General features: G+C 57.7%; 9 protein-coding genes across 9 annotated transcripts; 4 read left to right on the top strand and 5 right to left on the bottom strand.

Moving 5' to 3' along the window:
• Positions 1-1,043: 1,043 nt before the first annotated feature.
• PSEUBRA_005432 (Major facilitator superfamily) lies at positions 1,044-2,657 on the top strand (the record flags this gene model as incomplete). Its single annotated transcript, XM_016438860.1, has 1 exon — positions 1,044-2,657. The coding sequence occupies one exon, from the start codon at positions 1,044-1,046 to the stop codon at positions 2,655-2,657; it is 1,614 nt and encodes a 537-aa protein (XP_016290159.1).
• Positions 2,658-3,067: 410 nt separating this feature from the next.
• PSEUBRA_005431 (Protein of unknown function DUF1674) lies at positions 3,068-3,527 on the top strand (the record flags this gene model as incomplete). Its single annotated transcript, XM_016438865.1, has 2 exons — positions 3,068-3,248; positions 3,343-3,527. 2 exons carry the CDS (start codon positions 3,068-3,070, stop codon positions 3,525-3,527), a joined length of 366 nt encoding a protein of 121 aa, XP_016290158.1.
• A 247-nt stretch (positions 3,528-3,774) lies between these two features.
• Positions 3,775-5,520, bottom strand: PSEUBRA_005430 (uncharacterized protein; the record flags this gene model as incomplete). Its single annotated transcript, XM_016438849.2, has 1 exon — positions 3,775-5,520. One exon carries the CDS (start codon positions 5,518-5,520, stop codon positions 3,775-3,777), a length of 1,746 nt encoding a protein of 581 aa, XP_016290157.2.
• Positions 5,521-6,637: 1,117 nt separating this feature from the next.
• Positions 6,638-10,579, top strand: PSEUBRA_005429 (RQC domain protein; the record flags this gene model as incomplete). The annotated part of the gene is made up of 1 exon (XM_059465593.1): positions 6,638-10,579. One exon carries the CDS (start codon positions 6,638-6,640, stop codon positions 10,577-10,579), a length of 3,942 nt encoding a protein of 1,313 aa, XP_059320374.1.
• Positions 10,580-11,091: 512 nt separating this feature from the next.
• On the bottom strand, positions 11,092-11,715 carry PSEUBRA_005428 (uncharacterized protein; the record flags this gene model as incomplete). The annotated part of the gene is made up of 2 exons (XM_016438856.1): positions 11,092-11,233; positions 11,480-11,715. 2 exons carry the CDS (start codon positions 11,713-11,715, stop codon positions 11,092-11,094), a joined length of 378 nt encoding a protein of 125 aa, XP_016290155.1.
• A 586-nt stretch (positions 11,716-12,301) lies between these two features.
• PSEUBRA_005427 (Protein phosphatase 2A, regulatory B subunit, B56) lies at positions 12,302-14,830 on the bottom strand (the record flags this gene model as incomplete). The annotated part of the gene is made up of 3 exons (XM_016438850.1): positions 12,302-14,283; positions 14,364-14,613; positions 14,807-14,830. The coding sequence occupies 3 exons, from the start codon at positions 14,828-14,830 to the stop codon at positions 12,302-12,304; spliced, it is 2,256 nt and encodes a 751-aa protein (XP_016290154.1).
• Positions 14,831-16,516: 1,686 nt separating this feature from the next.
• PSEUBRA_005426 (Cornichon) lies at positions 16,517-17,390 on the bottom strand (the record flags this gene model as incomplete). Its single annotated transcript, XM_016438854.2, has 4 exons — positions 16,517-16,786; positions 16,869-16,937; positions 17,082-17,143; positions 17,378-17,390. The coding sequence occupies 4 exons, from the start codon at positions 17,388-17,390 to the stop codon at positions 16,517-16,519; spliced, it is 414 nt and encodes a 137-aa protein (XP_016290153.2).
• Positions 17,391-18,550: 1,160 nt separating this feature from the next.
• On the top strand, positions 18,551-20,376 carry PSEUBRA_005425 (Programmed cell death protein 2, C-terminal; the record flags this gene model as incomplete). Its single annotated transcript, XM_016438863.1, has 2 exons — positions 18,551-18,873; positions 19,146-20,376. The coding sequence occupies 2 exons, from the start codon at positions 18,551-18,553 to the stop codon at positions 20,374-20,376; spliced, it is 1,554 nt and encodes a 517-aa protein (XP_016290152.1).
• Positions 20,377-20,619: 243 nt separating this feature from the next.
• PSEUBRA_005424 (Major facilitator superfamily domain, general substrate transporter) lies at positions 20,620-23,076 on the bottom strand (the record flags this gene model as incomplete). Its single annotated transcript, XM_016438843.1, has 1 exon — positions 20,620-23,076. The coding sequence occupies one exon, from the start codon at positions 23,074-23,076 to the stop codon at positions 20,620-20,622; it is 2,457 nt and encodes an 818-aa protein (XP_016290151.1).
• Between the last annotated feature and the right edge of the window lie 482 nt (positions 23,077-23,558).

The following is a 23,558-nucleotide window of genomic DNA, read 5'->3' as shown; positions in this document are numbered from 1 at the left end:
TGTTGGAGCTAATTGTGATGCGTGAATGCGATGCTTTCAGAATCGCTTGTCTCTCTCTGGCTGGTGGCGAGGAGGCTAGCACCCGGACCCAGAAATGAAGCTAAAGAGGCTACACTAGTGAACTTCCCCGACATCTCATCCTCTCGCTGACCTATCAGTGAATCCCTTCCTCGCCAACGAAGTGAGCACGTTTTCGAGAATCCATACGATCCGAGACGTTGCGAAAGCACGACCGCTTCCATCAGGCGTATTGCGCCTCAGTCTGTCGTGATAACCCTGACCGCTTTCCCACAGGTTTGTGCCAAGCCATGGGGCCGGCGATCCCGCGCAGGCCGTCGCTCGCAACGTGCGTCTGCCCCTGGGCCCTCCGTAGGTTCTCAAAGCGAGGGCTGCCACCAAGTTTGGAGCATCGGAATCCAACTTCGCCGTGCCTTGCCCAACTTGGGCTTCACCTTGTGCCCTGTCATGCGGACTTTTTTGTTGTTTCTTCGCGAAAACTTTACTGCTAATCTCCGCTCATCCGCTTCGAGGCTTCTGCACTTGAGGGATTCCTGCGCCTTCGCTGAGGCTGCCTGTCTGTCGCAGTTCTGCCCTCGCAGAGCATAAGCTATGATGGCGGATTTGGTAACTTCACATCGCTGTGCTCGAGCGATGGAACGTGGTGGTCTTGGACTCCGCCTTCAAACTTTGCGGGCAATTTCTTCTTCTTGACCGTCTGGCCCGCCCGCCGCAAGGCTCACTGCTGCAGAGTCTATACTGCAGCTTTGTGCAGTCACGCCGTGTTTCTTGTCAGGGCGTTGCTCGTGGCGAGCTGCAGGCACACTACAGCTGTGGAAGCTCGACTTGGCGTCTTTGCTCCTGCGCACGGCAATGCGCCACAATCATGTCCTTTCTGAAGATATAAGATACATCACACTCTAGACTCCTTCCCCCTTCCGACCCGCACCCAACTCTTCATCCACCAAGTTTCCTTCCCCCTCACGGGCCAACACCAACACACCTTTCCTGCCAATCTCTCAACAGAGAAGGAAAAGTCAGTCACAATGGGTCTTCAGCTTTGGGGCGCCTTCACGCCCGAGCAGCGACGCAACATCGCTATCTACACGCTCGGTATCATGTGCTACAAGTTTGCCCTTGAGTACTTCAACGGCTCCTTCATCACCCAGGCCAACGAGCGTTTCGGTGCTCGTCGTTTTGAGAAGATCGCCATCTTGACCGGTACCAACTACGCCGCCCAGTGCATTGGTTCCATCATTGTCGCTCCCTTGATCAAGCGCTTCCCCACCCGCTCCGTCCTCGCCTGCGCCGTCCTCACCTTCGGTCTCATCTCCACCATCCCCCTCATCGCCGACGCCGCCACTGGCGGTGTTCTCAAGTTCAAGACCGCCAACAACCGTACTCGCTACGGTACCTGGTCCCCCAACGGTCTCTTCCCCATCTACGTCATCTCGGGTATCTCTTACGGTACCGTTGAGCTGATCCGCCGTGTCATCCCCCGTGACATTGTTGGTGGTGATGTCAACCGTCTCCGAAAGATGGACGCCTTCGTCCACGTCATGTACGAGGTCGCCGGTACCACCGGTGCCTTCACCTCGACCTCGCTCATTGGCAAGTTCGGCTACAACTACTCTGCCTTCCTCTCGCCCGTCCTCTTCACCCTCGCTGCCTGCATCTGGATCTGGATCTCGTCGCTCGGTGAGAGCCAGAAGTCCGAGGAGGAGTCGCGCCTTGCCCGCGTCGAGGTCGAGAACCGTGGTCTCGCCATGTCGATGCTCGACGGTGTCCGTGCTTTCGGCAAGGCCTTCTACTACGGTGCCTACCTCATCTTCACCGACCGCCGATTCATCTGGCTCGTGCCCGGTTACGCCTTCGCCCTCTACGGTCACCGATACCTCGAGAACGGTCTCGCCCCCATCTACGCTCGTGGTGTTATCGGTGTCTCGTCCTACTCGCAGATCATCGTCGGTGGTTCCAACTTCGGTGAGCTGCTCGGTGCTCTCTCGGTCATGATCTTCACCAACGCCGTCCCCTCGCCCATGCCCTGGTTGCGCCTCGACGCTCTGCTGCTCAACCTCGTCTGGGTCATGCCCTTCTTCCCCTACACTCGTGGTGCCGTCTCGTCCGCCTGGAAGCTGGCTGCCGTCTTCATCCCCATCTCGTTCGGTTGGGCTGCTGGTGACGTTTCGCTCGCTGCCTACATCCAGTCCACCCTCGCCCGCATGGAGGCCAAGGACAAGGACGTCTCCGCTCTGGGTGCCGTCATGGCCTTCCTCTACGTCACCTACATTGTCATGTACTCCCTCATCTCGACCTTCCTGGGTCGATGGGTCGACCGACGTCTCCGTGGCCTCAGCGGCGTTGCTGCCATCGAGCGTGCTCGTGACTCTCTCAAGTACGTCGGTGGTGTTCACTTCACCATCCTTTCGATCATCATCATCGCTGCCACCTTCATCCCCAAGGGCTCGCTCGCCTTCAACCCCAAGACGATCGACCCCAGCCTGCTCAAGAACAGCGACGAGGAGAGCGACACCTCGAGCCAGGAGATCAAGGAGGCCAAGTACCAGGAGCGCGACTCGTTCGCTCCCCAGGACATCCAGGGCGACGCCGTCGGTGCTCTTGCTCAGAACACCGCCGCTCGTGTCCCCTCGCGCGTCTAAGCTTCTCCTCAAAACGAATCGGTGGAGATCCGATCGCAATGTATCCTTCCTCACACACATTTATATCCCCCACGATTACGAAATCATGGCTACGCTTCTCTTCATGTTCTTCTTCGCTGTATCTAGGGTTTCTTTAGCGCTTTAGCAAATTCGACTGGTGTCTTGCTATTTACCCTCGAGTGACTTGAGATGATGGTTTTGGCAGCGCTGATCGTGAGCTGTCCAGTTTGGCTGGGCCAGGTGCCCGGCGCGCTCCGAGACCTGAGCCGACGCCCAGCCCGAACTGGCATCACGTAAGCAGCTCTAACACCAACCTTATTTTTGGCGCCACACCTCCACACTTTGCCGGTGACCTCCAAGCCAACATCTTCTTTCCTCTGCAACACATCATACCATCACAGCATACCACGATGTTGACACTCACACCAGCGGCACGCATGCTCACAGGTCGATCGGTCATCGCGAGCACCTCGCTTCGCACGCTCTCGACCACCCCTTTGCGCGCAGCCGGCGGATTCAACCGACCCGGCCCACCGCCTCTCCCGCCCAAAGAGCAGAAGGAGTTCGAATCGCTCGTGAAGCAGAAGCAAAGTAAGCCCTCCCTCTTCCCCTTTCCCACCTTTTCCTTCTCGAACACTCTTCTCATACTGAACCCATTCTTCTCTCACCAACTGCGTGTGAATAGATGCATCGCCATTCCTAGCCTCGGACCCAGAGAAGGGCGACATGCACCCGGATGCGCGGCGCAAGCCACGACCGGAGTTCGATGGCGAAACCAACCCCAACACGGGCGAGATCGGCGGTCCCAAGAACGACCCGCTCAAACACGAGAGGGAATGGACCTATGGCGGAAGGGCGACGGATTTCTAACCCTCCCCCTTGTCTCGCTCCCCGATCTACGATTGTATACTACCCGGAATCGATATCATACACCTTGCCAGGCCGAGGTTTCGCAATCAGCGCTCGGGAAGCACGCGCAGCGTAGCGCTGCCGAATGAGATAGGAAGGACCGAGTCAGATTGAGATGCGTAAAAGTACATGATGCGTAGAGAGCCGGTTCATCGAATGCGATGACACTTTTGGGTTCGGGGAATAATGCTGTGGTTCGTGACTGTTGTCACTGCGTCGAAGCGGATTCTTCCGCGGTCTGTGTGGCGCCAAACGAGCTGGCCAGCTCGAGAAACGCCGCGACGTCAAAGTCGTCCGTGTTGGCGTCTGAGGGGAGGACCTGGTCGTCGGCGGCGGTGCGCGGGAGCAGATCAGGGATGGTCGCTTCGCTCGGCTCCGGTGCCGGGGGTGGCAGGGTGTTGGGCAAATCGAGGGTCTGGCTGAACCCTGCCAGCTCGCTGGTCGAGATGCCGAGCACCTTGGCAAGCTCTTCGTCGCTGAAGCCGATGGTGCGATCGGGAGTCATGTCGGCAGCGAGAGACGGTGTTGCCGTCGCGGATAGAGTGGTGCCTTCTGAAGTACTGGCAGCAAGAATTTCCGGATCCAGGTCTTGTGCTGCGACACCAGCCTCCTCACCCTCCTCGTCGCTCGACTCCTCGTCCATCCGCCGTCTTTCCTCTTCCTCGGCCGCGATCTCCCTTTCGAGCTGCAGCACCGTCTCGGCCAAGCGACGCTCCTCGCGCTCCGAATCGCGCAGACCCTTCTCTCGCGCCTTGCGGTCCTTCTTGGCTTTTCGACTGGCTTCCCTCGCCTGCCGTGTTGCTTCGCGTTCTCGCTGGAGCACAGCCGTGTGCTTGGCGATGCGATCGCGTAGAACGCTGATGCGCTCATCGACCGTCTTCTGGGCATTCTCGAAGAAGCTCGCGTCGACGCGGAGCTGAAGCATCTCGGCCTGGATGGCGGAGCGACCGTTTGTGACGTCCGTGAGCTTGGACTTGATCTCTTCGCGGATGGTGTCGCTGGGACCGGAAACGGTGTTGGATGAGATTGGGTCGGAAGCCACGCCGCTGACTTCCGGACGTGAGTCGGATGCAAGTGCTGAGCTACCGACGTCGCCCTGCGAGGAAGTGTCAATCATCTGGCTGGTAGCCGCGTCTCGATTTCCGGCGCCCAGAGACGCGTCGAGGCTGAGCTGCGCTGTGCCCTGCGATCCATCGCCAGTCGGATTGTCGGTGGTAGCCTGCTTTTGCAGCGCCACAAAGAGTTCAGCAAAAAGGCGAAGGTTGTTCTGGATGAAAGTCTCTGCGTGATCCGACGAAGAGCCTTGCGGGATGAGACGGCCGAGGTCGGGGATGGAGAGAAGCGAGCTCGCATTGGAAGCAGCAGAGCGGGCGGCTGCAGCCTCGGTGGCTTTCTTCTTGGCTGCGGCCGAGGCGATGCTGTCGGAGCTCAGTGTTCGCTTTGCCTTTTTAGCGTTTGGATCGGGGAGAGGGTGCTTGCGCGGTCTGCCTCTTTTGCGTGCGAAGTTCTGTGGGGTCCCGCTGGGTGTCGAGGCTGGCGTGGATGCGGCCGAGGAGGGTGCTGTGCAGGTGGCTTGCGCTACTGCTACTGGTGCCGTTGCTGCAGCTTGATGAGATATGGCTGCGGGCGCTGGCGCCGAGACGTGCAAAGGAGGAGTCGATGGAGTTTTGCCTTCCGTCGGGATGGCCGAGAGCGCTGCTGCGGTCTGACTCGGATAATGATTCGGTGGTTGCACGTTATCACCTGCGTGGATGGACGCCTTGCTGCTGTCAAACCACGATGCCTCCGGTGGGCCGGGTGGAGCCGCGACTGTCATGTCCGAAGGTGTAGGATGAGCCGAGCCATTGTCGGACTCTCCCGAGACGTAGCTGGTATGCTGGAGTTCCGGCGTAAAGGAAGCGTCACCGTTGCCATGGACACCACCGGCTGAGCCTCGAGCGACTAATGCGTCCATCCACTTGCTCTCTTCAAGCAGTCTCCTCGACTGCTCACGCCTCGGCGGCTTTCACCGATGGCTCGCAAGCTTCCGCGTAACGCTTCTTGTAGCTGCCAAGCGAGCTTTATGCGTCCATCGAGTTGCAATAGCCTTCCTGCAGGTGCGAAATCGTCGAGGCGAAGTGTCGAGTGCAGTCGGTGAGGTCGTAGAAGATGAGCTGGATCGAGAATGGGGAGTTGCTTGGTCCCCGAACTCGAAGGGAAAAAGTTGGAAAGGGTCTGGCCAACCTAACTTTTTTTGGCCTCTTCCTAGCATCACGTGAGTTGCTCAGCCTAACCTCCACACCGCCAGTCAAGGTGGCAGCAGACGGGCAGTAAGACCATTGCAAAATCATATCGCCAGCTGCTGTGCTACTTTTTTTTTTCTAGTGTGACTGATTGGAAGAATTTCAAGGGTTCCAAAACGCGGAACGCGTCTCGAACGGCGAAGGCAAGGCACCGGTGGCGGAAGGCCCGCAATTAACACTTTTGTGTTGAGAAAAAGAGAGCGTGCCGGCTGCTGCGCCTTTCGATTGTGACCTGGCTCGCTCGTGGCTACTTGACTTCATCATATCACACACTCGGACCTTCAGCAGCGGTGGGAGCAGCACCGACTCAGCTCTACATGCCTTCCTCGTCACAGTCACGAGTTGTATCCGAACTTCAGACGACAGCCTCGGTCGCAACTTCTTCGCCACCAGCCATCATCACCACCACCATCATCGACACCATCAGTGGGCCCGCGTGATAGACTATCTTTCTCGCGCCCGCAGCTCGTCGGCTCAGCACTGCATCATTCTCATCAGCCGTTCGTGACCTCTCCAGCATCGCGACATATCCCTTCGACAATCCCGCACCACCGTTTTACATCTTCTCCGACACTGCAACCGGACCGCATAGCGCCGACTCCAAACAGGTTAAGCTTTCGCTCGTCCTCACCTCTCTTCATCATCACAACAACGCTCAACTCCGCTCGGCATTCCTATCCGCCACGCTTCGCATGTCAAAGTATCGCATCATATCCTTCATCACATCCTCGATATTAGCGCCTCCCGCATGCTACCAGCTCCCTAACGCTTGGTCGTCATCCTGCAGCTATGCCGGATGCTAACGGCGCCTTTCAGTACCGCATCAAGCAAGCCGAGGACCGCAGGTCCGAGACGATCTTTCTAGAAGACGAAGGCGACGACCCTGCGCTCTTCGCCGATATCAAGCCGCAGCCCAGTTCGGGCAGTCGTCCGTCTCCTAAAAGGTCCATCAACGGAGATCCAAGCGCTAACTCAGTGCAAAAGCGACCAAGGGCCACAGAACAGGTCGGCTCGAGGTCCAATGCCAACGGCACGCCGCTCTCAAGCTCTCGGGATCCGCATCCCGTCTCAAGCGGATCGTCGTCAACCCGCACACACCTGTCGCTCGACACCTCGCAGCTCGTGCCACGTTCCTATGATGCGAACTACGACCGCTACAAAGAGAAGGACCTTCGAGACCTTTTTGCACTGAAACGAGGCATCTTGGCGGGCCTTCTGGCCGAGCTATCCCAGCAGCAGACCAAGTATCAGGACGACGAGGAATGGCGCCAATGGACCGACGCCTTTGAAGGCGCCAATCAGATGAAGGCCGAGGTAGACGAGCTCGCCAGAGCGATCAGGGCCCGCACGTCCGAACCTGCGTCCGCTCATGCTGCCTCGTCCGGATCCATCTCAGCACACCTTGTCGAGCACTCTTCCGCGAGAGCATCGCCGACTCGGCGTTTGCTCCCGGGTCCTCTCCCTCCTCCATCGGACGCCACCCCAAGAACCACGTCCAGCTCCTTCCAGATCGTGGGCGAGAATATCGCCTCGGATGCCACGACAGTCCGTCCAGCGGCACCACCTCTGTCAAGAGCATCGACGTCGACGAGCCTCTTGCCAACGCCAAGGGACCCGGTTATCGTCGCACAGAACGCTCAACATCGTCCTGATGATACCACAGCCTTCGACGACGACGACGATCTGTGGCCATCCGAAGCGGACGACCTTCTTGACTTGGACCCACCGCATCGCCTCAATGTTGCCAGTACGACGAACGCCACTTACGAGCCGACCGTGAGTACCTCGAACGCCCTGGTCGGTCCTCTCCCTCCGCGACAGCATCATCCGGATTTAGACGATCGCAACGGCGGTCATTTTGCGGACGCAGAAATCCTCGAGCTGAGCGACGACGAAGACGAGGTGATCGAGGTGGAAGACTCGAAAGTCGATGTCCGTTACAAGCGCTTCGGTCCGTCCATGCAAGGGCCGGAAGAAGGAGACGAGACCGCGCGCGAGCCCACCTATCCCTGGACGAAGCACGTCATCTACGCCTTGCGAAAGTTCTTCAAGCTAAAGCACTTCCGTCCAAATCAGTTGCGAGCCATCAACGGCACCTTGAGGGGCGCAGATGTCTTCGTCTTGATGCCAACGGGCGGCGGCAAGAGCCTTTGCTACCAGCTGCCTGCATGCGTCGAGACCGGAGCTGCCAACGGCATCACGATTGTGGTGTCGCCTCTTCTGTCGCTCATCGAGGATCAGGTGCATCACCTGATCATGGCAGACATCCCAGCCGTCAAGCTGGTGGGCAGCGGCGCCATGAACAGCAGCGACAAGCGCGACGCACTCAACGCCGTCCGAGATCGCAACAGCGGATTGCGTCTTCTCTACCTGACGCCCGAGTTCATCGCCGGTACCTCGCAGGCGATCGAATTGATGGACCTCCTCTACTCGCAAAAACGACTGGCAAGATTCGTTGTAGACGAGGCGCACTGCGTCAGCTCGTGGGGCCACGATTTTCGACCCAACTACACACAGCTCGGCATCGTGCGGGAGAAGTACCCGACAGTCCCGATCATGGCCCTGACCGCCACCGCCAATAAGCAGGTCATCAAGGACGTCAAAGCTTCGCTGCGCATGAAGAACCCGCTCACGTTGACTTCGAGCTTCAACCGGCCCAACCTCGAGTATCAAGTGCGTCCAAAGCCTGGCGGGCGCAAATTGCTGGACGAGATTCTCAGCTTGATTCGCACCTCCCACCAGGACGAGTGCGGTATCGTCTACTGCAACAGCAAAACGATGTGCGAGACTGTAGCCGATCAACTGATTCAAGAAGGTATCTCCGCCCACCATTACCACGCCGGTCTGGGCCCAGTTGACAAATCGACGATTCAGCAACAGTGGCAGAAGGACGAGATCAAAATCATCGTCGCGACCATCGCCTTCGGGATGGGCATCGACAAGCCCGACGTGCGCTTCGTCATCCACCATTCGATCCCCAAGTCGCTCGAAGGCTACTACCAGGAGACGGGACGCGCGGGCCGCGACGGCAAAAGCTCTGTGTGTTACCTCTACTACTCGTTCGGCGACGTCACAAAAGCGCAGAATATGATTCAAGACAACAAGGAGGAGAAGTCCCAGGAGGCCGTCGAACGTGGCCTCGAGTCCCTGCGAAGGATGCAGAGCTATTGTACGAACGACATCGAATGCCGTCGCGTTCAGGTCTTGCGCTACTTTGGCGAAGACTTCACCGCAGACAGGTGTCACAGCACGTGTGACAACTGCTGTCGCCAGTCCGGTGCGATTCAAGTCAAGGATGTCACTGAGCTCTGCATCAAGGCGATCCAGCTGGTGCAGACCATCAAGAAACAAAAGGGTCATTGGACCATGTCGCATTGTGTTGACGTCTTCCTCGGCAGCAAGGCCAAGAAGATTCGAGAAGCTGGCCACGACAAGCTCGATATGCACGGTGCTGGGTCTGTTCTCCCCAAGGCCGAGCTGGTCCGTCTTTTCGAACATCTGCACTCCCTGCAAGCCCTTGGCGTGTACGACGTGATGAATCGAGCCGGTTTCAACACGGCCTACATCAGGCTCGGACCCAAGGCGAACGCGATTCTCAGCGGCAAGCAGCCTGTCGAGATGCAGTTCTCCACCAAGCCAACGTCGTCGTCCGCTTCGTCAGCCAAGAACGGCAAGAAAACACAGCCGCAGAGGCGGGCTAGAGATGCCGACTTTGCCGAGTTCGACGACGACGCCCACGACATTTCGCACGTCAGCTTGACCCCACCGAATGCTCGAGGCAACGCTGCTCGCTCGAGAGCACAACCCTCCACGAGTGCAGTCAACGGCGTGAATGGCATCGGGGACGACGATTGGATTCCGGTGGAGATGCTGGAGGACAGCTATGACCCGAACAATGACTCTGACGACAACGTTCCACTCGCAGCTTCCAACTCGGGAGGCGGTCCGGGACCTAGCAACGGTCGCCGACCAGCAGCGACCAACACGCGCCGCGAGATGGGTGGCAGCAGCGACGACGACTTCGAGATCGATCCTCGCTCGACGGACCCGAATCAGCAGTGCTACAAGGAGCTCAAGAAGCTGGATGCCCGGCTCGCCCTCAAGGAGAAGCAGACGCGTGGCTGGTTGATTCCAGATCACATCCTGCAGGAGATCTCTGCAATCCCACCCGAAAGCGCGACGGCGTTTCGGCTCGGATGCAAGGGCGAGCACAGTCAGTGGCTTCTCAAGTACGCCGACAAGTACGTGGATGTCTGTCAGCGATTCCTGAAGACGAGGAAGACGGATTTTGACCCTCGAAACATCGCTGCGAGGGGCCCCGGATGGAACTCGTTCATCGCAGACAGTCCGCGTACCGCTCAGCCCGGGTCGGCGGCGCAGTCGCCTGCAACAGCCGCGACGAGACAGGATCGAGTCGCGGCGCCTCGAAAGAGCGCTGCCGTTGCTGCTGCCAATTTGGGACAGTATGCGTACGAGGACGGTGATGCTTCATCTGGGTCCATTCGTCCATCGTCTGTATCGAAGAACGGCATGAAGGCCAAAGCAGGTCGACCATCACCGAAATCCGGTGCGATGGCGGTATCGAAAGCGTCATCCGCAGCGGGAGTCCCGCCCGCGAAGAGGATCACCCTGAATCGTCCCTTTATGGCCAACGGCGGCGGAGGACTGCAAATCCGGGCGATGCCGCTCTTGCCTTCACGTGGAGCTGCGAATCGGCCTGGACCGAGCTGAGTCGACCGAGCTTTGCCGAGATACCACCTGATCCGTTTGCCATCAGATCGTAGCACTACAGCATTTGTAACAACAGCCACCATCCTTCAGACGCACCTGCAACGCATTCATACACTCCCTTTCGAGCATCTTCATGAGCATCTGACACGATGGCAAGGGGACAGAGTCCTCCAGCAAAACTTTCTTTCCAACCCGCAGCATGTCTACGCTCCTTTTCACACTAACCGACCGACGCTAGTGCGACAGCACCACTCGTTCGACGCTCAACACGCTCAAAAACGAAGATACCACAACATCACAGCGGTGTCTGGCGCACGAGACACACGCACAGAAACCCTAAACCTAACCCCTAAATTGGCGGAGGAGGAGTGGTGGTGGAGGCAGGGAGGTGGCAGGAGAGGAGGTGAGATGAGGAAGGCGAATTGCGTCGCGGGAGATGTATGGCAATGAAAAGTGATATTTTGTCGACTTGTCTCGTGTGTGTGTGGTCGAGCTGGGTCTCGGTGGATCGGCTAATGACCCCAGGCGTTCTTGAGCCAGTTCTGGGGCCAAAAGATGCGACTGAAGGGGCTGGTGCTAGGACAATCGCCGCCGTGAACGCCGCAACCGCAACCGTACTCGTTCGCTTCGAGCGTGCCGACCGCTTTACAGGTTCTGCGTACAACACAAATGGAGGGGCTGGGTCAGCGATCTTCCGTACACTCTCTGGGCCTCTATGCGTCTCTCTCTCTCTCTCTCTCTCTCTCTCTCTCTATCTGTGAGTGTGGATCAGAGTGTTGGGTTTTTCTCGATCTGAACGATGTACTGTAAGTTACCGTTCACGAGCCTTTGGCAGTTCTCCTCATCTCTCCCCCCTGGCTCCGTCCTGTCTGGACATGTTGGCGGAAAGCCGTTACTCACCCATAGAAATCGCTCCTGCGCCCGTCGTTTGAGCCGCAAGCTTCGGGCTTATTGTCAGCGGGCACGGCGCAGGTGATGGCGCCACCGGCCCAACTTGGGCCCGCACCGTCCGCGTGCGATTGGCAGTTCACTTTCCAATTGCACTCGTCGCCCACTCGTTGGGTTTTACCCTCCACGCCGACCAGTGCGAAGGTGAAGGTGAGCAGGAGAAGCGATGTCGTTGTGCGGAGATGCATGGTGATGTGGGGACTCGAGCGCGGGATCAAGACTTGCTGGAGGTGGACGAGGGTTCACAGTGAGATCGGAATGGACGAAGAAGTAGAAGGAGGAGAGGAAAGTGCGCAGGTAGGAAGATGCAGTTGCGAGGACGGAGAACAGGCGATCGGCGCGAAATGAAGTCGTGCGGCCGTCGGTGGGCGGTTGATCGTCCACATCTTCATCTGCACACCACCCACTAACCACCCACCATTCAGCCTGCGCACAGCACACAGCTCCCTCATCGAAAGACTTGCTCTAATCACCACACCACACGTTGAAATGGGACTTGATAAAACCATATGATTTGAGACATGCCAAAGGGAGGAAAAAGCAACACGGAAACCAAACAAAAAGGGGAGAAACGAAGAAGGGGTGATGAAGTTGGATCGGTGAAGTGTGTGTGGGAAGTGGGCAAGGGGGAAACGCCGCGAGCGAAATGCGGCCGTCTTTCGTTGCGAATGTCCGTCTCGGCAATGAAGCGGCGGTGGGGCAAAGCTGCCGGCGCAAAGGCACATCTAGCACGTCGCGGTGAAACATGAGATGCTACACAGTGGTACCGCGCCACTATGCTCCCTCGGACGGCTGCTGTCGCAAATCCGCACCGTCCAAGCTCTTGTGTCCCGCCAGCTCGGCCAGCACTGTCGGGTCCATGGGAATTACGCTCTTGCGTCGAACATGCGGCGATTCGGACTTGCCCACCTGCTGACGCGCCGTCTCGGGGAACTCCTTCATGTCGTCGACGCTGTCCTCCGCCGCTGTGGCTTCCGATTCTTGCGCCGTCTCTTGCGCGACGCGATTCGCCTCGACGTCGTCAAAGTCAGCCGTAGACACTTCGCCGTTGACACCCTGCCCCATCGCCTGGAACAGACTGTCTGCGCCCGCGGTGAGATCGGCCGCGGAATCAAAGCCGTCCAGATCGTACGGATTGACGCTCCCCGCCGGCGCCGCCTGCTCCTCCTTGAGCGACGCCGGCATCTCGACGCCGATCGCCTTGCTGTTCTTGATGGCAGTGTCGCGCAACCTCTTCCACGCCTCCTCCCTGTCGACGAGCTTCTGCTTCTCCATCTGACGCTGCTGCTTGTACTCGTTGGTGCACATCTCGAACAACGCCGGGTTGATCTCCATGAACAGCTTGAGCGCGTTGTACACGAGACCGTGGATGGTGCGGTTCCAATGCGCTTTCGAGTTTTGGTAGAGTGCCGAAAAGACGATAGGCAAGATCACTTGCACGTTGTCGCCGATGAGGTTGACAATGTACTCGTTGTTCCAGAAGTAGAGTGCACGCTCGGCGACCTGGAAGTGCTGGCTGTTGATGCATCGCTGGAGCTGCTGGAAGAGAGGCACCTCGATCTTGACGAATTCGGACGGCTCGATGACGTCGAGGATCTCCTCGACCTCGTTGAGGAACATGACCTCCTTGGGCGAGTTCACCTTGGGCCAGTACCGCAAGAGCCCGAGCAGCACCTCTTCGGTCAGGGCGCTGTCCTTCTCGAGGAACTGCACCACACAGTAGGCGAGCTGCGGGTGGTAGAGCGCCAAGCTCTTGACCTTGTGCAGCGGGATGAGCACGCGTGTCAAGAAGGTCTTGTGCTCCTCCTTGAGCGGCAAAGCGAAACCGTTGATGATCGATCCAAGAATCTCGAGCAGCTCTGCAATTCCGTTGTGACGTTCCGTCTCGTAGATGAACTGGAAAAAGACATTGTTGATGGATCTTCGGATGAAGGCACGAAGGTTGAGAAACTTTCCGTAGATGCGATGCAGCGTCGTCTTCAAAAAGTCACGCTCTCGCGGGTCTTCGCTGTCAAAGAGCTCGAGCAGTTGCAAGACGAAGTGGTGGTCGATGAACTTTTTGGCAATGTTGGTGTTGAAGTCGGGGCTCTCGACGAAGCGGAGGAAGAACTCGTAGACGATCTGGAGGTGGGGCCAGGCGAGCTCGAGAACGGGCTCGTCCTCTTCCGGGTCGAAGGCGTCGCCGATGGGGTTGACTTGTGGTGGAATGGAGCGGAAGAGGTTGGCGGAGAACATGGCGACCACTTCCGGGTAAATCTCGTCGGTGATGACCTTGCGATTGGTGGTGATGTAGTCGAGCATCTCGTGCAACGCGGCGGCTTTGGTCTGCTTGCCGTCCATGTCCTGGCTGGCGTCGTTGAAGTCAAAGACGACGGAACACTGGCGCAACTTTCTGACGAACAACTCGGGTCTATCCGCAGGTACGACCTCGTTGAAGTGAGGCAGCTTCTCGAGCTCGACCTTCTCGGAGACGTGGAATCGAGAACTCCTCTGCTTTCGTGGCGGTGTTTTGGCGGTGATGGGGATGGTATCCTTGGGACCTGCATTGGACGGACTCTGGCGCAATCGGTTGAGGGATCCTGCTTTGGGAGGGGTCGCGAGCTCCGAAGGTGCGATGCCGGCGCTACTCAAGGAAGCCATTGCTGCGCCTGGAGGTGGAGGCGAGCCTGGAGTGCCTGTGTGATGGAAAGGGGTGATGGACGAAGAAGGCTGACCGGCGGTTGCAATCGAATGCGGGATCGGATCGACGGGCATTTCTGGAGAAGACAGGGAGGCGGCGGAGTCTTGTTAGCCGAGAGAAATGCAGCAGAATGGACGGATTTGGGTGGAGACTTACCTTGACTTCCAGGATAGGCAGGAGTGCCATAGGGTGCATGCGAGGGCGCTGTTGAGTTGCCGGAGCTCGAGAGGGAGTGGGAAGAGCCGGACGCCGAGCTGGGGCCATTCTTGCTAGATTTGAGCGAGCCTTGGTAAGCAGGGCTGGAAGGGACGATGCTGCCCTTGGGAGGAGGTGCTGGGACGCTTCCTCCGCCTGCTGTGCTGCTGCGGTTGCCATTCGAGTCATTTGATTTTGAACGCGAAAGGTTCTGTGTGTTTGCAAAGTGGATGACAGGTCGAGGTCGGGGTGGAGAAACGACATTGTAGCCATGAACAGATGGGAAAGGGGTCAGCGGGTCAGTGAGCGTATTCGATAAGGAAGTTACTTTTCCTACTGCGAGAGTTCAATGGCCTGAGCACAGTGAAGCAGTTGACAAGAAACCGAAAGACTAGAGCACGTACCATAGCTTTCTTGAGGCCCTTCATGATGACGATGTGACTGACGTCGATACGGCGATGGGCAATGCAGATGAAGGAAGAAGCTGGTACACTCTGGTTGCGAGTGTCGAATCGAGCGAAAGTCGCAGGCTGAATCAGCCAAGGCTCGATCAGGATGATGCTGTGACGATGCTCTACACGAGGGCGGTGTATGCTGTACACACGAAGGTGGAACGACGAGAGTGTTCCGCTTTGGATGATGCAGAGAAGCGCGTGTCCGAGGTTTGATGGAGCTTAGCTTGCGAGTGCGACGGCGAAGTGATGCTGTCGCTGGACTCGAGCGACGAAGGCTCCGGTGCTAGTGGCAAAAGATGTGTATCTGATCGCGATGGTGATCGCAAGAGGCAGCAAGATCAGCTGTGATGGTGGCGATGCTAGACGGAGGCGGCCTCAACGATGAAAATTGTGATGACAGACACGACAGCTAGCGAATGGTTGGTCGGCCTGTTCTGGCACGCTGAGTCTCGCGGTGTAGCTGATCGATGGGTGTGCGCTGAAGGAACGGTGATGAAGAGTGATAAGGAGATCGGAAAGGCCGACGAAATAGAATCGCGATCGAGCTCGAATGCGAGGAAGGGTGATGGTGATGGTGATGGTGACGACGAGATTGAGGGACGAGCGTGGTTGGAAGCAAGCTCAATCTCGATAAGTGAGCGCGAGATGGGTTGGGCTCTCAGCCAGTGTCTGGACCAATTGACAGCAACAGCACGGCGAACAGGCCCGCTTTTGGTTGACTTTGGAACGTCTCTTTGTCTGTGACTTTTGAGACAGCACAACACACAGCTCACTCAGAACAGCAGGCCAACAGGCACTCAACCAGCAGCAGTACCGCGCCTCAAAATCAGCAACCCAACGCAGCACAGCGCGAAACCCATTTCCAAAATCAAAATCACACACAAGTTGCCATAGGGCGCGCGCTGCCAGAACGGCGCGTTGGTCGGTGCATCCTCTCCCTCACTTGAAAAAGACAGCGAGCCAGCATTTGAAATGGATCCTCGAGATTGAAATGATGCTGCAACCTTCTCAAGTCTCGATGTTCGATTTCAAGCCCACTTACTATCCTCAGGCGCGTGTCGAGCGTGGGCGGTCAACTTGCCCTCTCTCTCGCTCAACCCGCTGCCACCTTTCTGCCTTCGCGAGACTTTTTGTTTGTCGGCTGCTTCGGGCAGATCTGGGCTGCGCTTTCATTTAGTGCGTCTTGTCGACGTTGTTGCTTCTCATCGGATTTGCTGGAGGCATCGACTGAAGCTGCCGTTGGTATTGTGATTCTTCCACGTTGAGAATGCAGGTGGAAGAGCGCCAGAGCTCGCTGTGACAAAGTGGTTGGCTCTGGTGAGGTCTCAGGTGTGAGTCGGGTCGCACCTGCTCGTTCTCGCATCGGCGATCCGTTGGCGCTTGGTCTTGCGCTTCATCGCGTTCGAGTGGTGACCCTGTCGCAGTCGTGGACAGTCTATGCTGCACAGCAGCATCACGCACGATCCGGTTCGATGCGCTGTTCCGTTCGCATTCTGAAAGAAGATGGTATTGACATATCTTTGCGACACGATTGAGGTAGGGCCGCTCCTCCTGCCCACTTTGGCACAGTGCCTTTCTGGCGTCTGTCCGATGGCGACCTTCGCCTGCCGCCTCCTCCTCCTCCTTCTCCCCGATCCTGTTCTTATCTCCTCTTTGACCTTACTCGGTGTCGGCGATAAGAGCCAGAATCATCCTGTACAGGTAGTAGAAGAAGCTGACAAGGTAGAATCCGAGCTTGATGAAGCACTGCTTCTTGTGCGCCGACAACGTTCGGAAGATTTCTGTCGCGTCCAGCGTGTGATTCTTGTTCATGACTTTGTTGACGTTGAAGGCGACCAAGGGTGCGTTTAGTAGGAAAGCCACCCATTGCCCGCTGAGCAAGAAGAACACGGTCAGGACGGCGTGTGCTGCCATTTCGGGGAGGATGAACTGTCATCCGTCAAGGCAAACGAGACAAGGTGTCAGTTGACGGTTTCACGGTGTGGAATCGGACGGGGGAGTGAGAACGCACCTGGTTGAGCTTGTTGCAGAGGTCGATCGGGTTGATGTAGTCGCATTCGAGGTCGGAGAACATAATGATCTGTTGGCGACACAACGAAGCATCGGCGTCGTATTGTGGGCGGCGGTGGCAGTGTTACCAACGGGATGAGAAGAGCGAGAAGGTTGTCGTCAGTCAGCCATCAAATTTTGAGGAAGAGCTTGCGGGTCTTTGCTTGAAGCGTACGAAGAAAACCATGGTGAAGAGGAGGACCGCCGAAAGCAGGACCGAGAAAAGGAACAACCAGCCTGAGATGCGGGCATGTCCGTGATGCGCGGTGCGAAGGTGTGCAGAGGATGTCAGGTTTGCGATGAAGTTCGGACCAAAAGAGGAAGAGCAGAACAGGCAGCAGAACCAAGGCAGGACCCGGGGTAGATCAGAGGAGAGAGAATCAGAGAAGAGGCGTCAGCCATTGTCTCGTGACATTTGCTTTCGAGGCGCAAAGCAGCTCGGTGTCTGCGATTTGTCTCTATGTCACGTACCTTCTCCCGACATCTTGAAAACGCTACGCTTGGGTGATAGACGAAGTTGAGGGCCTGAGTATTGCTATGCTGCTGCGGATAGGAGGGCAGAGGGACGAGCGAGCGTGCCGTGAGAGTGTGCGACTGTTGATGAAGGATGTCGCTTGGGGATGATCGTAGGAGCCGCGAGTCTGTGGATGGATAGCGAAGGTGAAAGGAAAGGAAGACACCTTGATGGAAGATTGTGATAGCTGAAACAGCCGTGCACTGAGTCTTGTGCCTGGCGGTGACCCTCGTGCGAAATGTGGAGATTTCCAGTCTTCTTGGCTCACAGTTTCGCTGCGTTTCGCTGAGCCGCCGCTTGACGCGGGTTCACACAGTCGATCTGCAGCCTCTGAAAATAGCAGCTTGTGATTGGATTTGGCACTTCTTTCAGAGCAGCGAGTGAAGCCTGCCCGAAACATCCATTTTACAGATTGACGAGATCGCCCTCGCATGCAGAGATCGACAGCGCTTTGAAGATGCTTCGAGAAGGAGGAACGTCCTCACTGGTTGGCACAGCTCGATAACGCTGAAAGAAAAATGTAGCATCTACCGTCCAGATTCCTTCCCATCTCCATGGTGATCGATTTTCGACCTCGAATTTGGGAATGTGAGATTCCGCGCATCTTGCAGTTTGGGATTTTCCGTTCAAATTGCCCGCAGCACCTTTTTTTTTTCCATTTCGAGATTTTCTTCCCCTTGCCAGGACCAATTTTTTTTTTTGTTTCTTCAGGCAGCGCTTCACGTTGACCCCTTCCTTCTTCCTCTCCTCATCGATTCCCCATCACCCATATACCCGTTCTGAGACTATCCCTTGGTTTCAGGACACTCGATCACCCACTCACACCGTCATCGTACGTATTACTCCGACCGCAAAGCAGTACTTCTTGATACCTACGACCGCCCACCTGCCTGCCTCCCTTACAATGATGACAAAAACTAGATGACGAGTCTTAGAGTCCCAGCATAAACGGGAGGCACGTTGACCACTTTGGTGCGAGACGCCTGTGGGACTTCAATGCTTATAACCCTAGGCTACCTACTCCTGAAACCACCTCATCCTATCGACATCGCTGCTTCCAAGTTTTGACTGGACCAAGTGAACTGACTTGCCAATCGCGCTTTCGTCCAATTGCTCGCGTCGCGATACAGATGCCTCGTCCACCCTCGGATGACGGCTACGACTCGGACTCTGGCTCCGAATTCGAGGCATCGGATGTGCAGCTCGGTCTGGCGGACGGCCCGCTCGAAGTTGACGATGAGGTCAACCCGCTCGTCTCACGCATTGGTGGTCGTGCCGCCTGGCTGCCCATGACCTCAAGCCCAACCAAGGAGGTCGCCGAATGCAACTCGTGCAAGCAACAGATGCAACTGCTCGTTCAGATCTTTGCTCCGCTCGTTGAGTCGTCCTACGACCGATGCCTCCTCGTTTGGGGCTGCGCGCGGCCAGCATGCCAGCGCAAAGACACCTCTTCGTAAGTTTCCCCTTTGTCGATGACAGAGCAGAAGACCAAACTGGCTTCGTGATTGCTGGCGATGGCGAGGGCACAGGATTAGTTTCAATTTCTTCACTTGACGCCCCTTCGGGTTCTGAAAAGATTAACAACTTTGACAACCGAGCTTTTTAACAATGATGCCCTCCTATGCCAACGTCACGAACCAAGATGGCTCCTCTCTTGCGTTCAACATTGGATCGATGGAATGTCTCTTGCTGACCATCTCCATCCTGCGATTCATCGTACCACAGACTGCGGGTGATCCGAACGCTCAAATTCAACAAACGATGGGCGGCTAAGCTGGAGAAGCAGAAGGCAAAGCGTCTCGAGCGAGAACAGGCCAAGAAAGAACGCGACGCCGCTGCTGCGAAGGCAAAGCAGGAGCAGGAGGAACGGGCCAAGGTCAACCCCTTCGCCGCAGGTGCTGGTGGTGCAAGTGCTGGCATAGGAGGCATGCTCTTCGGCGGCGGGGCAGACAACCCCTTCGCTGCTCCGACTGCCTCCACTGCGACCGCAGAAAGTGCAGAGAAGGACGAGTCCGAGGACGAAGACGACGAAGACTCGGAAGACGAAGAAGAGTCGGAAAGCGAGCGACTGGCCGAAGAGCTGGCCCTCAAATCCGATCTCGCTGCCACCACACCCTCCACGGACTCCGCCTGGGTCGAGTCGAGCGCCCGCTACCCACCTCTCTACCTCAACACCATCCCTGAGCCCTCCTCCTCCTCGCTTTCGAAGAAGCTTTCCAAAGAAGAAGCAGCGATGCTCAAATCGGCCTCTGCGACCGGTGCGCTCGCCTCAAACGACATCGACGACGCCGACCTCAGAGGCTTCGCCAAGGAGGGGTACGAAAAGATGCTGCTCGACGGCATCGATGACACCTTCGAGCGCTTCCTCAAGCGCGTCTCCGTCGAACCGCGACAGGCTGTTCGATACGAGTTCGGCGGCGAGCCTATCGCCTTTCACGCCAAGGGCAAGATGTACGATCTGCTGTGGCCCAAAGAGCCCAAGGCGAAGGCGGGAGAAGGGGTGGCTGTCACGAAGAGCCAATTCAAGAGCGGCGCTCCTGCGCAGGGCGAGCGAGCCTTCAGCGCCAGAGGTGTCCCGCCCTGCCCGCACTGCGGTGGCGAGAGGGTGTTCGAAGCCCAGCTCATGCCGAATCTGATCAACCTGCTCAAGGCGGATAAGATCCAGGCTGCGGATGGTTCGGTCGACGCCGATGCGCACACTTCCGCCGCGGCCGAAGGCGACGAGGAGGCCAAGCGCAAAGCGGCCATCGAACAGGCGCTAGGCCGACGTCTGCCTTCCGACAAGAAGGAAAGTGGAGAGGCGACGTTCGATGCGCGAACGGGCCTCGTCTGGAGCACCGCCTTTGTCTTTGTCTGCAAGAACGACTGCTGCGCCTCCGAGGACGGCGAGCAGGACGGTGGCGACGAGTGCTGGCGCGAAGAGGTCATCCTCGCCCAGTTCGAGGACGAGTCGTAGGATCATCCCTTGGCCTTCCTTGCTCGCATCTCTTTTGCATTCCCATCTATGTCACCGCTACGCTCTCATTGCATCTCTTCATACCATACATTCGCATATCTTGTACTTCTACACCTGCATCAATCGCATCCTGCATGGCTTTCTGCCACTCTCAAACCATTCTCTGCCATTCACGCATCATCTTTGAGTTCTCTTGGAGACGGCCGTCACATGTCGGCTGCTTCAATCAGATGAGCGTCTGCATTACATCTCGTCTTCCGGATCGTCCCTATACAATCCCCCGTCCACCACACTGTCCCTCGCACCCCTCGCCCCGTACCTCCTCTTGCGCTCGCTCAGCGTCAGGGGCACGTACCTCGTGGCCCAAGCGGCGATCAGCGCCATAGCTCCACCGAATCGCAACACCCACATTGTCCCCTCTGCCGGATTGCCCGCTGTCTCTTGCACCACCAACCGTTCACCCAGCACGAGGTGGACGCCGTTGTGGTTGGAATGCGCTGCGCTGAAGATCAAGCTGGCGATGATGGCGACGACGAATTGGGGAGCGACGATGGCGAGGTTGTGAATGCCCAGGATGGTTCCTGCGCCGCTTGCTTCGTTGTGAGCATGTGAGGTGGATTCGTCGGGCGATTCGGTGCTGTCCGTAAGGGTGTGGGGTAGGGGTTCGCACTGAACGAGCGATGCGCGGACCCGTTCCCTCGCGCCTTCCTCTCCTCCGTCGACCGCAGAAGAGGGGAAGGAGCGTCGCTTGAGACCTTCTTCCACCCTCGCCCGCGTTCGCGCCGGACTCCAGTGATCCGTTTCGAACTCGAAGGGTGAAGTTCCGTCTTCGGCCTCGCGAACGAATTCTCCGACCATAGCAAAAGGCGCCCACGCCGCAACGCTCCACGGCACCCCCACGAGCGCGATCACCACCGTAGCCTGCCGAACCGTCGACGCCCACGCTGTGCCCACCAGCATCAGCAGCGCAAACGAAAGCGAGGCGAGCGTCCAAAACGTGCGCAGGGTGAGGCCGTGCTTCAACCCGCGGACAAGGCGTTTACTGCGGGAAAGCCGTTCTTCCGCCTCCGGATCCCCCCGTCCGTGCTCTTGCGCAGAGTGCATGTCGAGCTGCAACGGCGGTGTCGGCGGCTCCTCGTCCTCCAACTGCGGTGGCGACGACCCTTTCTCCCCCGCAAGCGCGAGGTACGGCAGCAGCGCTCCAGAGACAAGCGCAACAACGGCAAACATCAACATGGCAAACGACCCACGTTCGGCATCTCGATCCGAACTCGGTCTGCCCTCCCCTCCCCCCGGCTCGAAGAAGAACGCATCCTGATGCTGACGACGCTTCTGCATGCGTTCATACTGAGCGATCTGAACCACATACGTGGTACTATAGAACAAAAACGGAAACCAACCCATAAACGCAAACAGCTGCACGAGACACACCCTCCTCACGGACCTAGGCAGTCTTCGGATGGCATGCCACACATCCTCCGCCGTCGCCTTGGTCGCCTGCCATGCGGAGGTGCACATGGACTGTCTGCGCGCGTTGTTGTCGAAGTTATTTTCGGACGGCGATTCGGTGATGCACGCAACCGTGATGGTGACGCACGAGATCATGGCGAGGAGGGAGATGACTGCGAATCGACGAAATTGGCCACCGCCTAGCCAGCGGAGCCCGCGCCAGGAGGCGAGGTCCACCCAACCGCACAAGTAGCCGACCACGTTGCCCGCGTGCGTCATTCGACCCTGCCAGGCGTTGGCGATCGTCTGTTGGTCTGAGGGGGCCGTGTCGAGGATGAGTGCGCGCGAGGCGGCTTGCAGACCGTTGAGGGCAAAGTCGAGGATCCAAAAGGCCACGACCGAGATGATCTGCGTGGTGGAATGGACGAGTTGGTGACGGTGAGGGTCCCAGTCGGCGAGTCCACCGCCAAAGAGGTCGACGAGAGCCGTGGAGATGGGCACGGAGTAGGCGAGCGTGATGGTCGAGATGACGAGGAGCGACGCAGAGATGATCATGTACTTGCGTCGACGGAAGGACGAGGTGGAATGGTCGGACAGTGAGCCGACGACGGGTTGGGCGATGAGACCAGAGAGCGGGCCGGCGAGCCAGACCAGACTGGTGCTCTGCTCGCTGAGACCGAGCGAGAGGAGGTACGGTGTGCCATAGGCGAGCTCAAGCGTCCATGCGACCTGCGCACCGGCAAGACTGATGGTGAGGACGATGAGGCCAATTTTGGTGAGGCGAGGCTCGCGCAGGGTGAAGGCTTCTGTAGGTGGCCCCTCCTCCTCGTCGTCGGGGAGATGGATCGAGTTGCGTCGGTATAGGCTGAAGAGACGATGCGATGTCAGTCGATCGGTCGCAGCTTTGACGACGTTTGTGAGCCGCCGTGACAAGCTCTGAGGAGCGTTGGCTTGTGCTTCCGCCGCTTCGACCGCTTGACGCAGCCGTACGGTGCGAGCATCTTCCGATTCGGTGCGCCAGAGGTGGAAGCCACTCCGACGGCGTGGATCGTCAGCAGAAGCGCCTCTGAACGTCGAGCTAGGCTGTCTGGTCTGAAAGGCAGGATTGTGGGGCGACTTGAGAAGGTCGTCGAGACTGGCGGGTGCTTCGGGTGTCTGTATGCGGACGTTGCTCGCGGTTGGAGTCGAGAAGAGCGTCGACTGCGCGCTGCCGCTCGGCTCTGTCGATGGTGGAGACGACGTCGAAGGCATTCTGAGAGAAGCCTGGCTCGCCGCTGATTCTTTGGCTTTGATGCTGGCGAAGCTACGAGGAAGTCATGACAGTGCGAGAGATAGGTTTTCGTAGGTGGAGCAGGAGAAGGAAACGTCCCTTGAATCGACCAGCGGCTCAAGGCCTGTGCGAATGCTGGAGGCGAAAGAGCCTAGCCTCGGCCGATTGATGAACAAGCTGGCAGAGCGAGCTCACCAGAAGGGATGATGGTGTGAAGGGTCAAGATGCAAGTGCGACTGTATGCACTCTTTGACTTTGCGTGGAGGAGATCTAGGCTCTGCAGGGTCTCCCATCTGCCGATTCGCGACGTCACCCAGCACTTATTTTCTCTGCTCTGTTTAATTTTCATTTCCTATCCTCGCTCAAAATCTCGGCAGTCGGAGGCCAACTTTTGCTGCTGCTCAGCGTTCTTCTTCTGGTTGTCTCTTTCCCACTTCACAGCATTACTACCTGAACCTCTCAT

The sequence above is a fragment of the Kalmanozyma brasiliensis genome (assembly GCF_000497045.1).
Source record: "Kalmanozyma brasiliensis GHG001 unplaced genomic scaffold PSEUBRA_SCAF6, whole genome shotgun sequence".
NCBI classification, from domain to species: Eukaryota; Fungi; Basidiomycota; class Ustilaginomycetes; order Ustilaginales; genus Kalmanozyma; species Kalmanozyma brasiliensis.
The sequence above is the reverse complement of the archived record's forward strand: the minus strand, read 5'-3'. Positions and strand labels throughout refer to the sequence as shown.